The sequence below is a fragment of the Theropithecus gelada genome, chromosome 3, assembly GCF_003255815.1.
Source record: "Theropithecus gelada isolate Dixy chromosome 3, Tgel_1.0, whole genome shotgun sequence".
Lineage (NCBI taxonomy): Eukaryota > Metazoa > Chordata > Mammalia > Primates > Cercopithecidae > Theropithecus > Theropithecus gelada.
Genome location: NC_037670.1, coordinates 115,882,731 through 115,898,431, shown reverse-complemented (window position 1 = coordinate 115,898,431; position 15,701 = coordinate 115,882,731). Strand labels below are relative to the sequence as shown.

Sequence of the window (15,701 nt, the reverse complement as noted above, 5' to 3'; positions counted from 1 at the left end):
ATTCAACTTCTTGGTCACAGATTTCTCTGACCATTATTATCTCTCCTGTATGAACAGTATCCAAAAATAATGATAATGGTTCACCTTGAGTGTTTTATAGCATTATTCCTATAATAAGCCCCTTCAGATTGTTCAATCATCAAAGTTTTAGGAAATCTGTACCCTAGGGAAAGATTGCAACTTTCCTTTCACTTTGTAGAAAAATCCTCCCTTATAAATAACCTAATCTTATATTCAGAGATGAATCTATGTGCATAAACAGTTGATGTATGATTTTCACATCTGCTACCAAGAGCAGATAAAGCCTGAGATTAATTTGGTTATGGGCAAAGAAGAATGTAAATTAATTGGAAAAAATTAACTCAAAACTTTGGTGTCCTATAACAATTTCTTAATAAATTATGAACTCAGAAATGTGTGATTATTTTTTCTACTTCTCATTGCTCGTCTTCTATATTTTGCTGCCTCGGGAAGGTTAGTAATGGAAGTGAAAGTTGAGTTGGCTGTTTAGAAGATTCCTAGTAAATAACGTAATGATATTTATAGGAGAAATATGAAAATTTTTTTGAAGTAAATTAGAACAGAAATAATGTTCTATATTTTGCAAATTATATTCATCCTTTAAATGTTTATTTAGTATTAACATAGTAAATTAATGTTTAGTATTGACATACTAAATGTTTTGTGTGATCATTAAGTATAGCATTATATATTATAAAATTCATAAGAAAGAAGGGCAGGTAAAACTTTGCCCTATATTGAAGAAATCTGACAAATTCACTAAGTTAAATTAAATTTAATTTCCTTTTAGAATTTCAACAAGTAAACATTACTCCACCAAAATTTATTTTGAAGCCAAGACCAAAAAGGAGTAAACGGCAGGTATGTATTCACAGTGGTATGTCGTGTTATTTTAAAACAATTGTCAACTGCCAATCATTTTAATCTACGGTAAGTCTGTGTGAGAGGGTGAGTATTAGTTTGGGAATTTGTCAGGATGTGGTAAACTGTAAGGGTGACAGATCTGAAGAAGCAGCAGAAAGGGGAACCATGTTATTTCACAGATGCAAAAAGGATTCAAGACAGTGGTGATAATATGTTTCTTCATCATATTATGGGTTATGAGGCTCCTGCTTGTGGCATCTCAGGTTCTTTCTACAATAGGCTTCTTTCCTTGCCCAGATATGTAACACATCGTGGAATCCACTTGTATGGTTTATATCCTTGCCTTGTATTTATTACCTTGACTATAACCCCTTAGGAATGAATCAATCCAGTTGTGAAGCCACAAAATGCTTTTGTCTCACTTGAGCAATCTTTGGAGTCCAGGATATAAAATTAGGTCATGGGCTTTATGATTGTTCCACTGGATATTGGACTGGGTAATAATAACTGTTGATATGGTGCTTTAAACCAAATGAAGTCGGTACTATTATTCCCCTTTCACTGAAAGAAAAATGATGACTCTGACATGAGAAAATGACTTGCTCAAATCACAGAGCTGGCAAGTAGTTTAGAAAAGTTAAGAGTTGTGGCCATCAGAATCAAGATGTCACCACTGTGGTGATGTGGGCAGGGGAGGTGGCCAATAAAAACACAAGATGAAGGAAATAGATCTCTAGTAAGATCAAGAAGTTGAAGGAATCAGGTGTCTTCTTTTTATTACCTTGAAATAAAATACATGTTTATAGACAGATTTTTATTGTGAATAATTATTGCTAAATCTTATTGAATACTATTGAATACTTACCTTGTAAAATCCTTATAATAGGGTCTATTATAAGAATTTTAACTATATTAACACATGTAACCCTCAAAAACCTTAAGAGGAAGGTGTTATCACAGGTTAAGTATACCTTTTCCAAAATGCTTGGGACCAGAAGTGTTGCAGATTTTGATTTGTGTGTGTGTGTGTGTGTGTGTGTGTGTGTGTGTGTGTGGTGGAGGGGAGAGTAGGGGTGGATTTCAGAATATTTACATGATACTTAGTGGTTCAGCATCCCTAATTCAAAAATTAGAAATCTGAAGTGCTCCAGTGAGCATTTCTTTTGAGTGTCATATTGGTGCTCAGAAAGTTTTTCATTTTGGAGCATTTGGAGTTTTGGATTTTTAGATGAGAGATGTTCAACCTATAATATCCTCATTTTACTGATGAGGACATTGAACATAAGAGAATCAAGAAACTTGCCCAAAGCCACATAGGGTGACTCTGGTGGAGTTGGGATTCTGACCTAGGAAGTCTGGTCTCAGAGAGGTGCTTATAACCACATATACGCCATATATTGCCTCTCAGACCCATGTGTTCCGTGAATTACTACTACGACCTTTATAAATGTTGTGAATGTTTATATATGTATATACACACACACATATATACACACATATAAACTCATATATATGATTATATATAAACTCATATATAAACATATATATATATATTTATATGAATAGGTAGAGACATATTTATCTTGAGGCCCAGTGAGATAAAATGATTACCATCAGGATTTAATGTGAAACTATTGTTTTTGAATTATAGACTGAAAGAATAGGACAATATTCTAGAAAGCTAGCTGTAATCGATAAGACTGACTGGGAGTTCTCAAAGCTATTTTAACAAAGACCCCATGTCATTTGGGGATCCTCTGAACCATCCTAGATGAAGGCACGTGACTCACTCCCAGTTTGGAGATTAAATAATAAAAGTGCCAATCACTCCAGTCCCTGTACCCTCTCAGAGATCTTCAGAGGACCCAAAAGAATGCTCTTCATATGTTACTATTTTCAAGATAGACTGTTAAATAAAATTGCTAGATGCAGAAAGGAGTGAAATAAACGGAAGTACAAAATAAAGGATATATTCACATTTAGTTTTATATGCATAAATATTTTTGGAAGGAACCAGTAACTTGCTGTATCCATTGTGGGGGAAGGACTAGGAACTGAGTAGGTGGAGAATAGAGGTGAGAGGAAGACATTCATCTTCTGTTCTTTTGTACTTCTTAAATTTTCTGAGCCATGTTAATTTATTACCAACTCAGAAACTAAACAAATTGATGAAAAAATTTTTTAATGCTGAAGGAATAAAAAGGGAAAATTTTGTTTTGTCAGTTTCTTCCATATTTTTTAGGTTTTCACAGCCGAGTTTAGAGGGCTGAATTAGGTGCTGTTTCCTTTCCTGTGTTACAGCTTCGTCGATATCCTCGTAATGTAGAAGAAGAAACCAAATACATTGAACTGATGATTGTGAATGATCACCTTATGGTAGGATTTGCTGTTGTTTTTAAGCCTGTTCGTGCCTAGGGTAAAACTGGTGAGTGTAAAAATATGTTTAGAAAAAACAAGAAGCCCATCAAGCTGTAACCTGGAGAAGGTATTTGTATAATCAAATATATTTGTTAACTAGCAACAACCTGCAATTAGGAAATATTCATAGGTGGAAATAACTAGCAGTAATTTTTGAGTTTTCAAAAATACTTTGTAACTCAGTATCAACTTTTGAATTTGCTTGGTTAGTAGAGGTGCTAATATTTGAATCTCCACTTACTAAAATGACAAGGTTTAAAAAAATGGAAATTCCATTTTATATTGAAAAAGTGAGGCACCAATTATGTGACATTTTAGTTTGCAAGGTACAACTTTATCTTAATAAAAGAAAAGCAATTTTTCTATTTTGGTGTTACTATGCAGAAATCATATGCAAATGCTTACATAGCTAACCAGTGAAGATTCTTAGGATAAGAACTTGACAAAACTTTCATGTTGTTGAATCAAATTATTTTGACCCATAGTGTTTATATTCAGTTAATGGGCATATTGCTGGCAGTATGACTACATTCATAGCACAGCAATGAGTTATAATGCTAATTGTTCCATGTAACCAAAGTTTTAAACTAAAAATGTTTAATGATGCATATTGCTGAATTTTACTTAAGTTCAGGTACAAGTGCATTTTACTTTGACCTGCTTATTTGAGGAAAAGATTATCATTTATTTATGTATGATTAAATACATAATTTAGATCTTAATTATTACAGTTGCTAATAATAATAATCACAACATAATCAAGATTGAGTGCTGCTTCCTTCTTCAAGCTAGGTCTAAGTTTTATCTTTCCACCTATTTGAATCCAGTGAATGTTACTGTTCCCCAGGACTTTTATAAAATAAGTTATAACAACATATATTTTGAGCATTTTAGATAGTCACAAATTTAGATATCCATAGACATCTGTAGACATATAATATAAGTGAAATGAACCAGGTATAAGACAGCATAGGTGGGTGAGGCCTGTGGTGAAAAGAATGGTGTGTGGCCTGTCTAAGGGAAGCAACTGCCTCTCAGTGTTTGCCAGTTATTACCAGGTGGGAATGCTAATTTTAACTGAAGCCAGAAATTGGATTTTACATATTTCCTGATTTTTAAAACACATTTGAGACTAAACAAAGATCTATGTGATCCACATCTGCCCTGTATGCCACCTTGTTGTGACCTTTATCTTAGAGCTTTCTTCTTCCTGAATAAGTCTTATAGAACTTTTCGATTTGTATGCTTTTAGCAGTGTTCACATCCACTTTACTGTCTATACCCCTACTTAGATTTGTATGTCTTGCAATTCATAGACAACTTTCATATGTTTTATCATTTTGAATAACAATGCCGATAAAAATAAATCTATGAAATGGATGGATTGGATATTTTTTACTTCATCTCCCAGATGAATAAATTGAGGCCTCAATCCTTTAAGAGCCTTGTCTCAGGCAACATAGCAGATAAAGAACTTGCTCTCAACTGACTCTGACATTTTTTTACAGAAAGCACATTTTTACAGAAAAGATTTTTTTTTTTTTAACATTTGTAGGGATCTTTCAATTGCACCATGTTTTCTCTGATGAGATGGTTGTTTTCTGATCACTTTGGAAGACCTTCACTTTTTTTCTTTTGCTTTCAGTTTAAAAAACATCGGCTTTCCGTTGTACATACCAATACCTATGCGAAGTCTGTGGTGAACATGGCAGACATAGTAAGTATCAACCCAGTCCATTATTGCCCTAGAAGAATCTTATTTCCTAATTGCTAATAGAATGGATAATATGATTCTTATAGTTTCACTGCTCTATGTTGCACTTCAACTAAGGTGTCTAGTAAGTCCCGGGTGACCTTGCAATAGACTTTATTGACTTTGATGTCTGGCTGGGAAGAGGAACTGGTCGAAGTTATCCATAGATATGCCTGAAATTCCATCCTGTGTTTTTCACACTGTAAAAACAGAGGTTGTGTCATACCCCTAACAAAGATATTCACAGTGACTTATAATGATGGAGAAGCAGTACAACAGTTGTACCTTTTTCAAGAGTGCCTGGTGCTGTGGCAGTGATGCAACTAAATAATTCCACTATACCTCCATACTTCCCAAATCTTCCCTTGATGAGGCTGTGCTAGTACCTTCTTCACAAGTCTAATCAGAGCCAGTCAGGTTGTATATAAATTATTTCTTTGGAGAGTCTTCATTGCTCCATTTTTGGCTAAGGGAACTCAAGCATGCATGAATTCTTTTTCCAGGATACCAGAAAACAGATTTAGGTGGAACCTTGAATAGGGTGCAAGTATTCGTCAAAAGGGACCTTTTGTTTCCAAAAAGTGCTCTGTTCTTTGGGTATTAGTCAACAATTTCAGTCTCAGTTACTCAAGGGAAATGCACGTAAATTAGAAAGTTATCTCGCTTTAACTAAAACTCAAAGAATTTTCCATGAAAGGAGTTTTGTAGTCCTATTCATAAACTGTTTGATTTTACCACATGTACAGCTGATGTGTTCATTTTATTAATATACTAGATATATAAAGACCAACTTAAGACCAGGATAGTATTGGTTGCTATGGAAACCTGGGCGACTGACAACAAGTTTGCCATATCTGAAAATCCATTGATCACCCTACGTGAGTTTATGAAATACAGGAGGGATTTTATCAAAGAGAAAAGTGATGCAGTACACCTTTTTTCGTACGTAACTTCTGTAATGATGTATTACTTTTTCTGATTTTGTGTTAAATGCTTTATTGTGACTGAAATGTATCCTTTCTGCTACATTACACAATTAGGATTTGACATGGCAGATGGCAGATAGATTTGGAAAAAGTTTTAAAGTATAGATTGTTTAAAATTGCCATGAAAGTGTAAGTTTTAATTTTGAGTTATTTTATTACTTAATATTTATTTAATTTTTCAAGATGTTTAAATAGAGCATTTACTGAGTAAAAATACTGCTAATGTATATAGTATTCTTAACTGCAGATAAATTATATTCTTTAAAGTTACTGTCTTTTAAATGTTAATGTTTTCTCTGTTTTTGGTTCTGAGATGAGAGCTTAGTATTTCTGGAATTTATTTTTAATTTTTTCTCACTCTTATGTTCTTTTTTTGATAGCATGCATATTTGACGTAATAGCAAATTATATATAGTAGAATTTAAAAAATCTATCATCTAAAGTCAGAACTGTTGAAGAAAGTTATAAAAGGAAGAAAAGATGTATTTTGGGGTAACTTTATATATAATTTCAAATTTAGAGAAAAGTTGCAAGAATACTACAAGGAAATTGCATATGCCCTCTATTCGGATTCATCAGTTATTCACATTTTCCTCCATTTGTTTCATAATTTTCTTCCATTCTCCCTCCCTTCCTTCCATTCATCCATCCTTCAGTTTTTTTGTTTGTTTTTGTTTTTTTTTTTCCTGAACCTTTTGAAAATAAGTTGAAGACACTTACTGGGGATTTGTTATTAAATAGTATATATTCTCTAAGAGTAAAAAGACATTCTCTTATATAACCACAGTAAATTATTGAAACTGGAAAATTTAACGTAAACAATACTTTTATGTAATCCATGGTCTATATTCAAATTTCACCAATTACCTCAATAATGTCTTTTATAGCTAATTTTCCCCATCCAAATCCAATCCAGGATCACACATTGCATTTAATCATCATGTCTCTTTAGTCTCCTTTAATCTGAAAGATTTCCTCAGCTTTCTTTTGTCTATTTTGAGTTTAATACTTTTGGAGAATATAGGCCAATTATTTTATTGACTGTTCCTCATGGGAATGCCTGATGTTAAGTTACGTATTTTTGGCAGAAATACCAGAGAAGTGATTTTGTGTCTTTTTCAGAGTACATCATATCAACCAATTATTTTTTAATAGATATACTTCAATTTAAGATATTTATTAATCTTGTGAGAAAACATCCCTTATAAACCTTTTTCTTTGGTTACATGTATAAACAATTTTCACATTCTTCCCTTGCAACATGAGTATATTGTATAGAAATCTTATGTATATTGAGAAAATAAATGTGGTAAACTAATAATGAGAGGTGTTATGATGTTTGAACTGTGAACAGTAAGCATTTTTCATTTCCTTTTCTAAAAGGGGAAGTCAATTTGAGAGTAGCCGGAGCGGGGCAGCTTATATTGGTGGGATTTGCTCGTTGCTGAAAGGAGGAGGCGTGAATGAAGTAGGTGTGAACATCTGTACAATACAAAGTGGTATGATGGCTGAAAATGTTTTCCTCATACTTAAGAGAGAATTTCTCAGTATTCACATACTCCAGATGTTAGATTGCTACATTACAAATCAATATGGCAGCCTGTCACAATGGCTTATTCCTGTAATTCCAGCACTTTGGGAGGCTGAGGTGGACAGATTGCTTGAGACGAGAAGTTTGAGACAAACCTGGGTAACATGGCAAAACCTCATCTTTATCAAAAATACAAAAATAGTAGCATGTACCTGTAGCCCTAGCTACTGGGGAGGCTGAAGTGGGAGGATGGCTTGAGCCTGGGAGGCAGAGGTTGTATTGGGCCCAAATTGCGCCACTGCACTCCAGCCTGGGCAACAGAGTGAGACCCTGTCTCTAAATAAGTAAGTAAATAAATTAATTAATTAATAAAATAAAATAAAAAATTAAATAAAAAACTAATATGGTTACTATAAGTGACCAGAGAACAGACTGGGGAAATAATGGGAGATAATATGTGATGATTATTATATATTCATGTTATACTTGGAATAATTTCCAGATTAAGCTACTTACAGATTAAATTGAGAGAATCTTTACCTTTACCTTCATTGAAAATAAGGCCCTATTATTCACTTTGAATGATTTTCCAGGGAATTGAATAATTCCCTGAAGCATCAGGTTGTCACCTAACAACCCAACTGGATATTTTTTCCTTAGTATTTAACAGATTTGGAGATAAGAAAAATAGAATAGGTTTTCCAAAGGGTTTCTCTTACTCCTAAGGCACTAAACCTATTAGAGATGATCGAAAAGAAAATACTTGTATCTTTAAGAGGCTACAAATTGAAAAATATATCCTCAGTTCTTCAGTTCTTCAGTTTCTATTGCCCAAAGATTGTCACTACCTCCTGTTACTCATTTCATTTGTTTTCTGAAGCCCCATTCTATTCCACTTGAGGGGAATTTCAGGATTACAAGTGGACACAAAGATGAACAAGTTCTAAAAAAAATTACCGATTTAATTTTATTTTGTATTATCCAAAAGACTGATTTAATTATATACCAATATTGAATTTTTCAAGAATGTCACTGGTGAAATTTGGACTCAGATATACATTTCCAAAACCCAAAAGCTGTGATTATTTCCTGACTTCTAGTATTCCCTGTAAGACCTAATCAAACATGGATTTTTGTTTCTTACCACTTTTTCCCAAATGCATATTCAGTGCTGGCTACAGTATGTTTAGCCTCTGCTAAAGAAATTGCTTAGAAATTACTTATTTTCAGCGATATTGTGACATTTTTCTCTGGTTCTTTTTCAGTGACAAGTTGGATTTATATATATTTTATTTTTGTTTTTGTTTTTCAGTTTGGGAAAACTGATTTAATGGCTGTTACACTTGCCCAGTCATTAGCCCATAATATTGGTATTATCTCAGACAAAAGAAAGTTAGCAAGCGGTAAGTTTTAGTGCATGTGTGGTTAGTTGTATTTAAAATAGACTATTTGTAAAATATTTTGGAGCATAAAATTTTTTGATTTAGTTGCTTGATGAAAAGAATTTGAATGGTAGTGAAAGATAAAAAGAATTTGAATGGTAGTAAAAGAATGGTAGTAAAAGATAAAAGATAAACAGCACAAACTGTTGTTTTCCAAAGTAATACAAATAAATATTTACATTATAGGTGGAAATTTCTATGACTATAGTGAACTTTAAAGCCATGTGATAATAAATTCAAGCTGAATTTAACCTTATAAGGGAAAAAATAAGCCCAGTTTGTTCATCATAAATGTTTAGTAGAGAATTCTAGGCATATAGGTTTCAGACATACTGTTTTTTTTATGTTTTATTTAAAACATCTCTGAACGTGGCCACAGAGGTAGAATTTCCCTGTCAGGATCAGAACTGATAAAAAGCTTAGTTAATAAATGGACCTAGTAAAATATGCTAGGTTTGGTATCTGTGAAGAATGTCTTTTCTCAAGTAGGTAAAGTCACTTTACCCTGAATGGTCAAATACTGTGTATTTACCATTAAAATTTGATGATTTCCATTTTTATTTTAGTAACAAACATTGTAAATATTTTTATAATCTGGAATCGCAGCACTTTGGGAGGCTGAAGCAGGTGGATCACCTGAGGTTAGGAGTTTGAGACCAGCCTTGCCAACATGGTGAAACCCCATCTCTACTAAAAATACCAAAATTAGCCAGGTGTGGTGGCAGGCTCTTGTAGTACCAGCTACTCAGGAGACTGAGGTAAGAGAATCACTTGAACCCAGGAGGCGGAGGTTGCAGTGAGCCAAGATTGTGCCATTACACTTCAGCCTGGGCCACAGAGCGAGACTCTATCTCAAAAAAAAAAAAAAAACAAAAAAAAAAAAAACAAGCTATTACCATTTATAGAGTACTTATTATATGCCAGATGATTGAATGCTGGTATTACTTCCGTTTAGATACTCATTTAATTCTCCAGATAATTCTACAGGGCACCCATTTTTAGCCCCATTTTATAGGTGAAGTGACTAGATCTTACAAGAATAATGTCTCTAAGATTACACATATATCAAATGGCAAACTCAGGTTTTGAACCCTAATATTTCCTGGTTCTGAAGCCCTTCTGCTTACCCAATAATTTTCCCCTGCGTTCTACCAGAAACCTTGGTGTGTGCAGAGACTTTCAAAAATGGTCAAGAAATTATGATAGTTCTCATAAAGGCCTGTGAAACTGAGATCCTTTAATAATGCCATAAAGTTTTTCATTCTTCCATTGGTATTTGATTAAACAGTTTAAATATGGCCATTAGTTAAAATACAATGGTTTTTTTGGCAAAAATTATATAATCTTGATAGGGTCAAAGTATATTTTTGTTGTATATTACATAAAAAACTATTGTAAGATGAATTAGAAAGAAGCTATTACTTTTTAAAAGGTATTTTAAGGAATAAAATGGAGATAATGAATTTAAAACAGAAACTGCTTTAGTGCAACTGTGTTCACTTTATAACAAGGCATGTGTGTTAATTTTCTCTTAGGTGAATGTAAATGCGAGGACACGTGGTCCGGGTGCATAATGGGAGACACCGGGTGAGCCATTTGTATTTGAAAATAACTCAGTCTTACATTCCCTGCTGTGCTGTTGTCTTCTGAGGAATATGACACTCAATAACTTAGTGCATGGAATCTAGCATTTATAAGAAATCAGAAATAACTATTCTTAATGGTTCTGTGTATAAAATATTTTTGCAAAATAACCTCTTATTTATAAAAACAATTGATGTCGATTAAGTTGGTAGACATCAGATATTTTTTTTTCTTTAGCCTTAAATCTAGGCTATAAATGTAAGAAATGAGGGACAACTTTGTTTTTGATGGCTTGCCTGCTAATTCCCTTTCCTTTCATTTCCTTCAATTCTAATTAAATGGTTTATAAACAGTACTGTGCTGGTAAGTTAACTCTTGAAAACAAAAATTAGAAAACAGCCTGGATTTGTAGATTTCTCACTTTTCTGAGGTGTAACTATTCCCACAATGGCTGACTTCAAGCTGTCACTGATGGCTTCATAATGTGGTATCACTGAAAAGGGAGTTGGGAAGAGAAATGTACAGTCTGCTCTCCTGAGAAAGATTTTCATTGTATACTGTCCTCCCCTTCACAAGCTCAGTCATCAATGCTTGTCTTTTATTCTTGTAAGTAAATTTTACAGTTATCCCTTTTATTCCAAGCTTATCATTACTGCCCTAGTTTAAACTTTGGCCATCTTTTGCTGTTATTATTTTAATAACATTTCAAATACTGAGTATAAATTGGGTTCAGTGCTTGGGTGATGGGTCCACCAAAATCTCACAAATCACCACTAAAGAACTTACTCTTGTAACCAAATACCACCTGTTCGCCAGAAAACCTATGGAAATAAAAAAAGTTGGAATGCTACTAAAATAATAATAGCAAAAAATGGTAAAAGTTTAAACTAGGGCAATAATGATACGTTTGGAATCATCATCATTAAAAATGTATGAAGAATAAAACAGTGGACATTTGTACACCCGTTATCCAGCTTTTAAAAAGTAAAATACTGCATTTGTGGTTAAATCTCCCTTATGTCCTCCATTATTAATCCCCAACCCCAGCCAAGGTCACCACCATCTGAGTTTGGTTCCTATCATTCTCAAGTCATCCTTTATACTTCTACTGTTTAGTATGTATGTGTGTTGGAGTAAAACATAGCATTTGGTTTGCATGTTTTCAGTTTATGTGAAATACATCATGCTGTATGTATTCTTCTGTGACTTGCTGTTTTTTTTTTTTAATCAACATGATGTTTGTGAGATTTAGCCATCCTGTTAATATACAACTCTTGTTCATTAAATGCCATTGTCCTGTTCAGAAATTTTGTAAGTCTCTGATGTCTAAAGAATGTGGTTCAAAATCTTAGCTTCATTATTTAGATGCCCATAATCTTTCCTCATTCTCATCTGCAATCTCCTTTTCCCCTACTATTCATGATTGGTTTGCTTACCATAATTGTACCGGAGTTTCTAGCTTTTTCGATTTGCTAATCATAATACTACATAGATTTTCAGCTTCTTAAATACTTGCTCACCGTAATTGTACATTAATTACCAACTTCATTTGATTTCCTCAATATGTTCTCTTCATCTGGAATGCCTTTCCCTTTTTCCTCTATCTAACCACATTTCTAACCATCTGAGATTTGTTATAATTTTAACCCCTGCCTTATAATTTAATCATGTGTACTTATGCTGCCTTTCACAAATTAGTTATAAATTTTTGAGAGATTGCTTATTATGTTAACACATATTTCAGACCTCACACCATAATCCTTTGTACAAACTTGATTTTCAACAAATATTTCTTGATTGTATTTGAATTTTGAACGCGCAGGATATGTATAACAAGGAAAATAAATGATGGAGGGAATATATATGCAAACATGTGTTTAAAATATTTTTCCAGTCAGGTGCGGTGGCTCATGGCTGTAATCCCAGCACTTTGAGAGACTGAGGCAGGCAGATCACTTGAGCCCAGGAGTTTGAGACCAGCCTAAGCAACATGGCGAAACCCCATCTCTACAAAAAATACAAAAATTAACCAGGCGTGGTGGCACACACCTGTAGTCCCAGCAACTTGGGAGGCTGAGGTGGGAGGATCACCTGATTCTGGGGAGGTTGAGGCTGCAGTGAGCCATGATTGTGCCACTGAATGCCAGCATGGGTGACAGAGTGAGACCCTGTCTTAAATAATAATAATAATAATATTAATAACAATAATAAAGTAAAATATTTCTCCAAAAATCTTTGGACTTTTTGCTTAGTAATGAGAGGAAATGATAAAAGTTCTATAGGTGCAGTTTTAACAATTAATTTCATACTAGAGATTCTTGTCTTTTAAATCCTACGTAGTATATTTGATTATCCTGATTATTAAAATGTTTAATAGATAATCTGCATAGCATTAAGCATAATATACAGTGAAGTCAAATGGCTACCTTCAGATACATACGGCTGTGTACACTGGAATTCTTACATTAAAGAGATGCAAGTAAGAGAAAAGCCGTTTGTATAAAACTATGGGATATGATGCAATAATTTGATTACGCCAAATATCACCAAGCAGCAGTAATTATGGACATTTGTTCCCATGGGTACATTCCCTACCATTTCTACTTTCTGAAGTTCTGTACAGCTAAATATTAGAAAGCAGGGTTGAAATGAATACCTTCAGTCCTATTTAAAGGTACAAAAATTAAAATTTGAAGAATGCACTGAATACAATAGCTATATTATTCTGTGAAACAGAAGTTGTGGGGGCAGAGGCAGGGGAGAGACATGATATCTGCCTTCAGATATTTGAAGGGGCTATGTTAAGGCAGAGGAATAAGGCTTTATATAGTTAAGAATACAGAACTGTTCACAAGTTAGAAGTCAGATGTGGAAAAATAAAGGTAAGAACAATCCACAAATTTTCAACTGTTCATATATTTTAAAACCTTCCCTGTTGGGGAGTATACCGTCACTGCCAAGTGTTGGAGAACAGACTGAGCTTCCTCCCAGCTCTGCAGTGGGCAGGAGGGTGGGCTTGGCTGTGACCCTGAGGGTGCTTTTACAGAGAGGCCTTTATAGAAGGCTCAACTAGACTTTGACTTCTAAGAGTCCTACACTAAGAGTTAGTGACTTTGTACTTTGGCAGTATGGATCCAACTCAGGTTTTGACCAGTAGGATAAAGAGGGACTTTGGGGCTGGACATGGTGGCTCACATCTGTAATCCCAGCACTTTGGGAGGCTGAGGCAGGCAGATCACCTGAGGTCAGGAGTTCAAGACCAGCCTGGCCAACATGGTGAAACCCCATCTCTACTAAAAGTACAAAAATTAGCTGGGTGTGGTGGCAGGCGCCTGTAATCCCAGCTAATCCCAGCTACTAAGGAAGCTGAGGCAGAAAAATTGCTTGAACCCAGGAGGCTTAGGTTGCAGTGAGCTGAGATCACGCCACTGTACTCCAGCCTGGGCAACAAGAGTGAGACTCCATCTCTAAATAAATGAATGAATAAATAAATAAATAAATAAATAAATAAATAAATAAAGTGAGACTCTGTTAATAAATAAATAAATAAATAAATAAAAGGAGGGACTTTGAAAAAAGACCTATTTAAATTTGATAACTCTGGCAGAGATATGTTGGATGGATTAGAGGAAAAGGTGATAAAAACATTGGCTGGAGTAAAAGCATTGCAAGGAAAAAGGAAGTAATATTGTTACTGTAAAACAGGTAGCTTGGTTGGTCACTTCGTGGGTATCAACTTAATTATCATAACCAAGGAAGATTAAATGAAAGAGATTTTATTACTTTTAACAAGTAAGTAGAATACCATGGATAGTTCCCAAAGCAGTGTCTCCCTGAGCTGGAAGCTGTGTCAGGTTTTATAAGCATAGGGTAATGAGGCATGATCTGATTGGATCTTGCAATGAGGTAGTGCTAGGAGGCATTATCGGACTGGATGCCAGAGCTCAATCTGATTGGATACTGGATCCTGTCATTCAGTGTATATTAGTTTGTTTTTCATTGTTATAAATGAAAACCTGAGATTGGGTAATTTATAAAAAAAAGAGAATTACTTGGCTCACAGTTCTGCAGCCTGTACAAGCATGGCACCAGCATCTGCTTGGTTTCTGGTGAGATCTCAGGAAGCTTTTACTCATGACGGAAGGCAAGGGGAAGCAGGTGTGTCACATGGCAAGAGAGTGAGCAGGGGAGAAGGGAGGGGATGCTAGACTCTTTTTAAACTTATTATCAGCCATTTGCTCTTGAAGGGCACTAAGCCATTCATGGGACTCTCTCATTAGACCCCAGTCTCAACATTGGGGTCATATTTTAACATGAGATTTGGAGGGGACAAACATCCAAACTTTATCATCGTGTCTGCTGCTTAATTCAGTTCCTGCTTCTCAGCTGAGCATTTAGATTCCTCCTGTGGTTGCACCATTGGTTCATCTGAGCATGGTCAGGCTATGTGACCTGAGGGTCCATGGCAACTGAGAAACAATTCATAACATTATTACATAAAAGTTGAACCAGATTGGTCTGGTGCAGCTACAATATGTGTAAGAAACTTTCAAATGAAGAATAAAGTTCATGTCTTGTTAGGATTTGTTACTTGAAAAAAACCTGGTTCCTTTGCCTGGCAAGAACAAACAACTCTTCACCAGAATGCAGGTTTTGGCTGGCCCAGTCGCTCATGCCTATAATCCTAGCACTTTGAGAGAATCGCTTGAGCCCAGGAGTTCGAGATCAGCCTGGGCAACATGGGGAAACTTTGTACAAACTTAAAAATTAGCTGGGCATGGTGGCACATGCCTGTAGTCCCAGCTACTCAGGAGGCTGAGGTGGGAGAATCACTTGAGCCCAGGAGGTCCAGGCTGCAGTGAGCGGAGATCACACCACTGCACTCCAGCTTGGGCAACAGAATGAGTTCCCTACCTCAAAAAAAAAAAAAAAAAAAAAAAAAAATGCAGGTTTTGATCAATGGGAGTTTTATTACTAGTCACAAGTACAGAGAGCTCTGGGAGTATTCTGTAGCCGAGTGTGTTCCTGAGGGAAAGCAATAGGAGGGTTTTATGGGGAGGTGGACGGGGAGAGGGTGTGTCATCGCATGTAGAGGAGGGGTC

General features: G+C 35.0%; 1 protein-coding gene across 11 annotated transcripts in view; it reads left to right on the top strand.

The window, feature by feature from the left end:
- ADAM22 (ADAM metallopeptidase domain 22) overlaps window positions 1-15,701 on the top strand; it is a 262,714-nt gene that overhangs the window by 186,655 nt on the left and 60,358 nt on the right. For all 11 annotated transcript variants that reach the window (XM_025378403.1, XM_025378401.1, XM_025378400.1 and 8 more), the window contains 7 exons: window positions 812-882; window positions 3,187-3,261; window positions 4,949-5,020; window positions 5,832-5,998; window positions 7,426-7,510; window positions 8,886-8,976; window positions 10,551-10,602. In XM_025378403.1, the coding sequence (XP_025234188.1) occupies window positions 812-882; window positions 3,187-3,261; window positions 4,949-5,020; window positions 5,832-5,998; window positions 7,426-7,510; window positions 8,886-8,976; window positions 10,551-10,602 (613 nt within the window). The remainder of the gene's footprint in view (window positions 1-811; window positions 883-3,186; window positions 3,262-4,948; window positions 5,021-5,831; window positions 5,999-7,425; window positions 7,511-8,885; window positions 8,977-10,550; window positions 10,603-15,701) is intronic.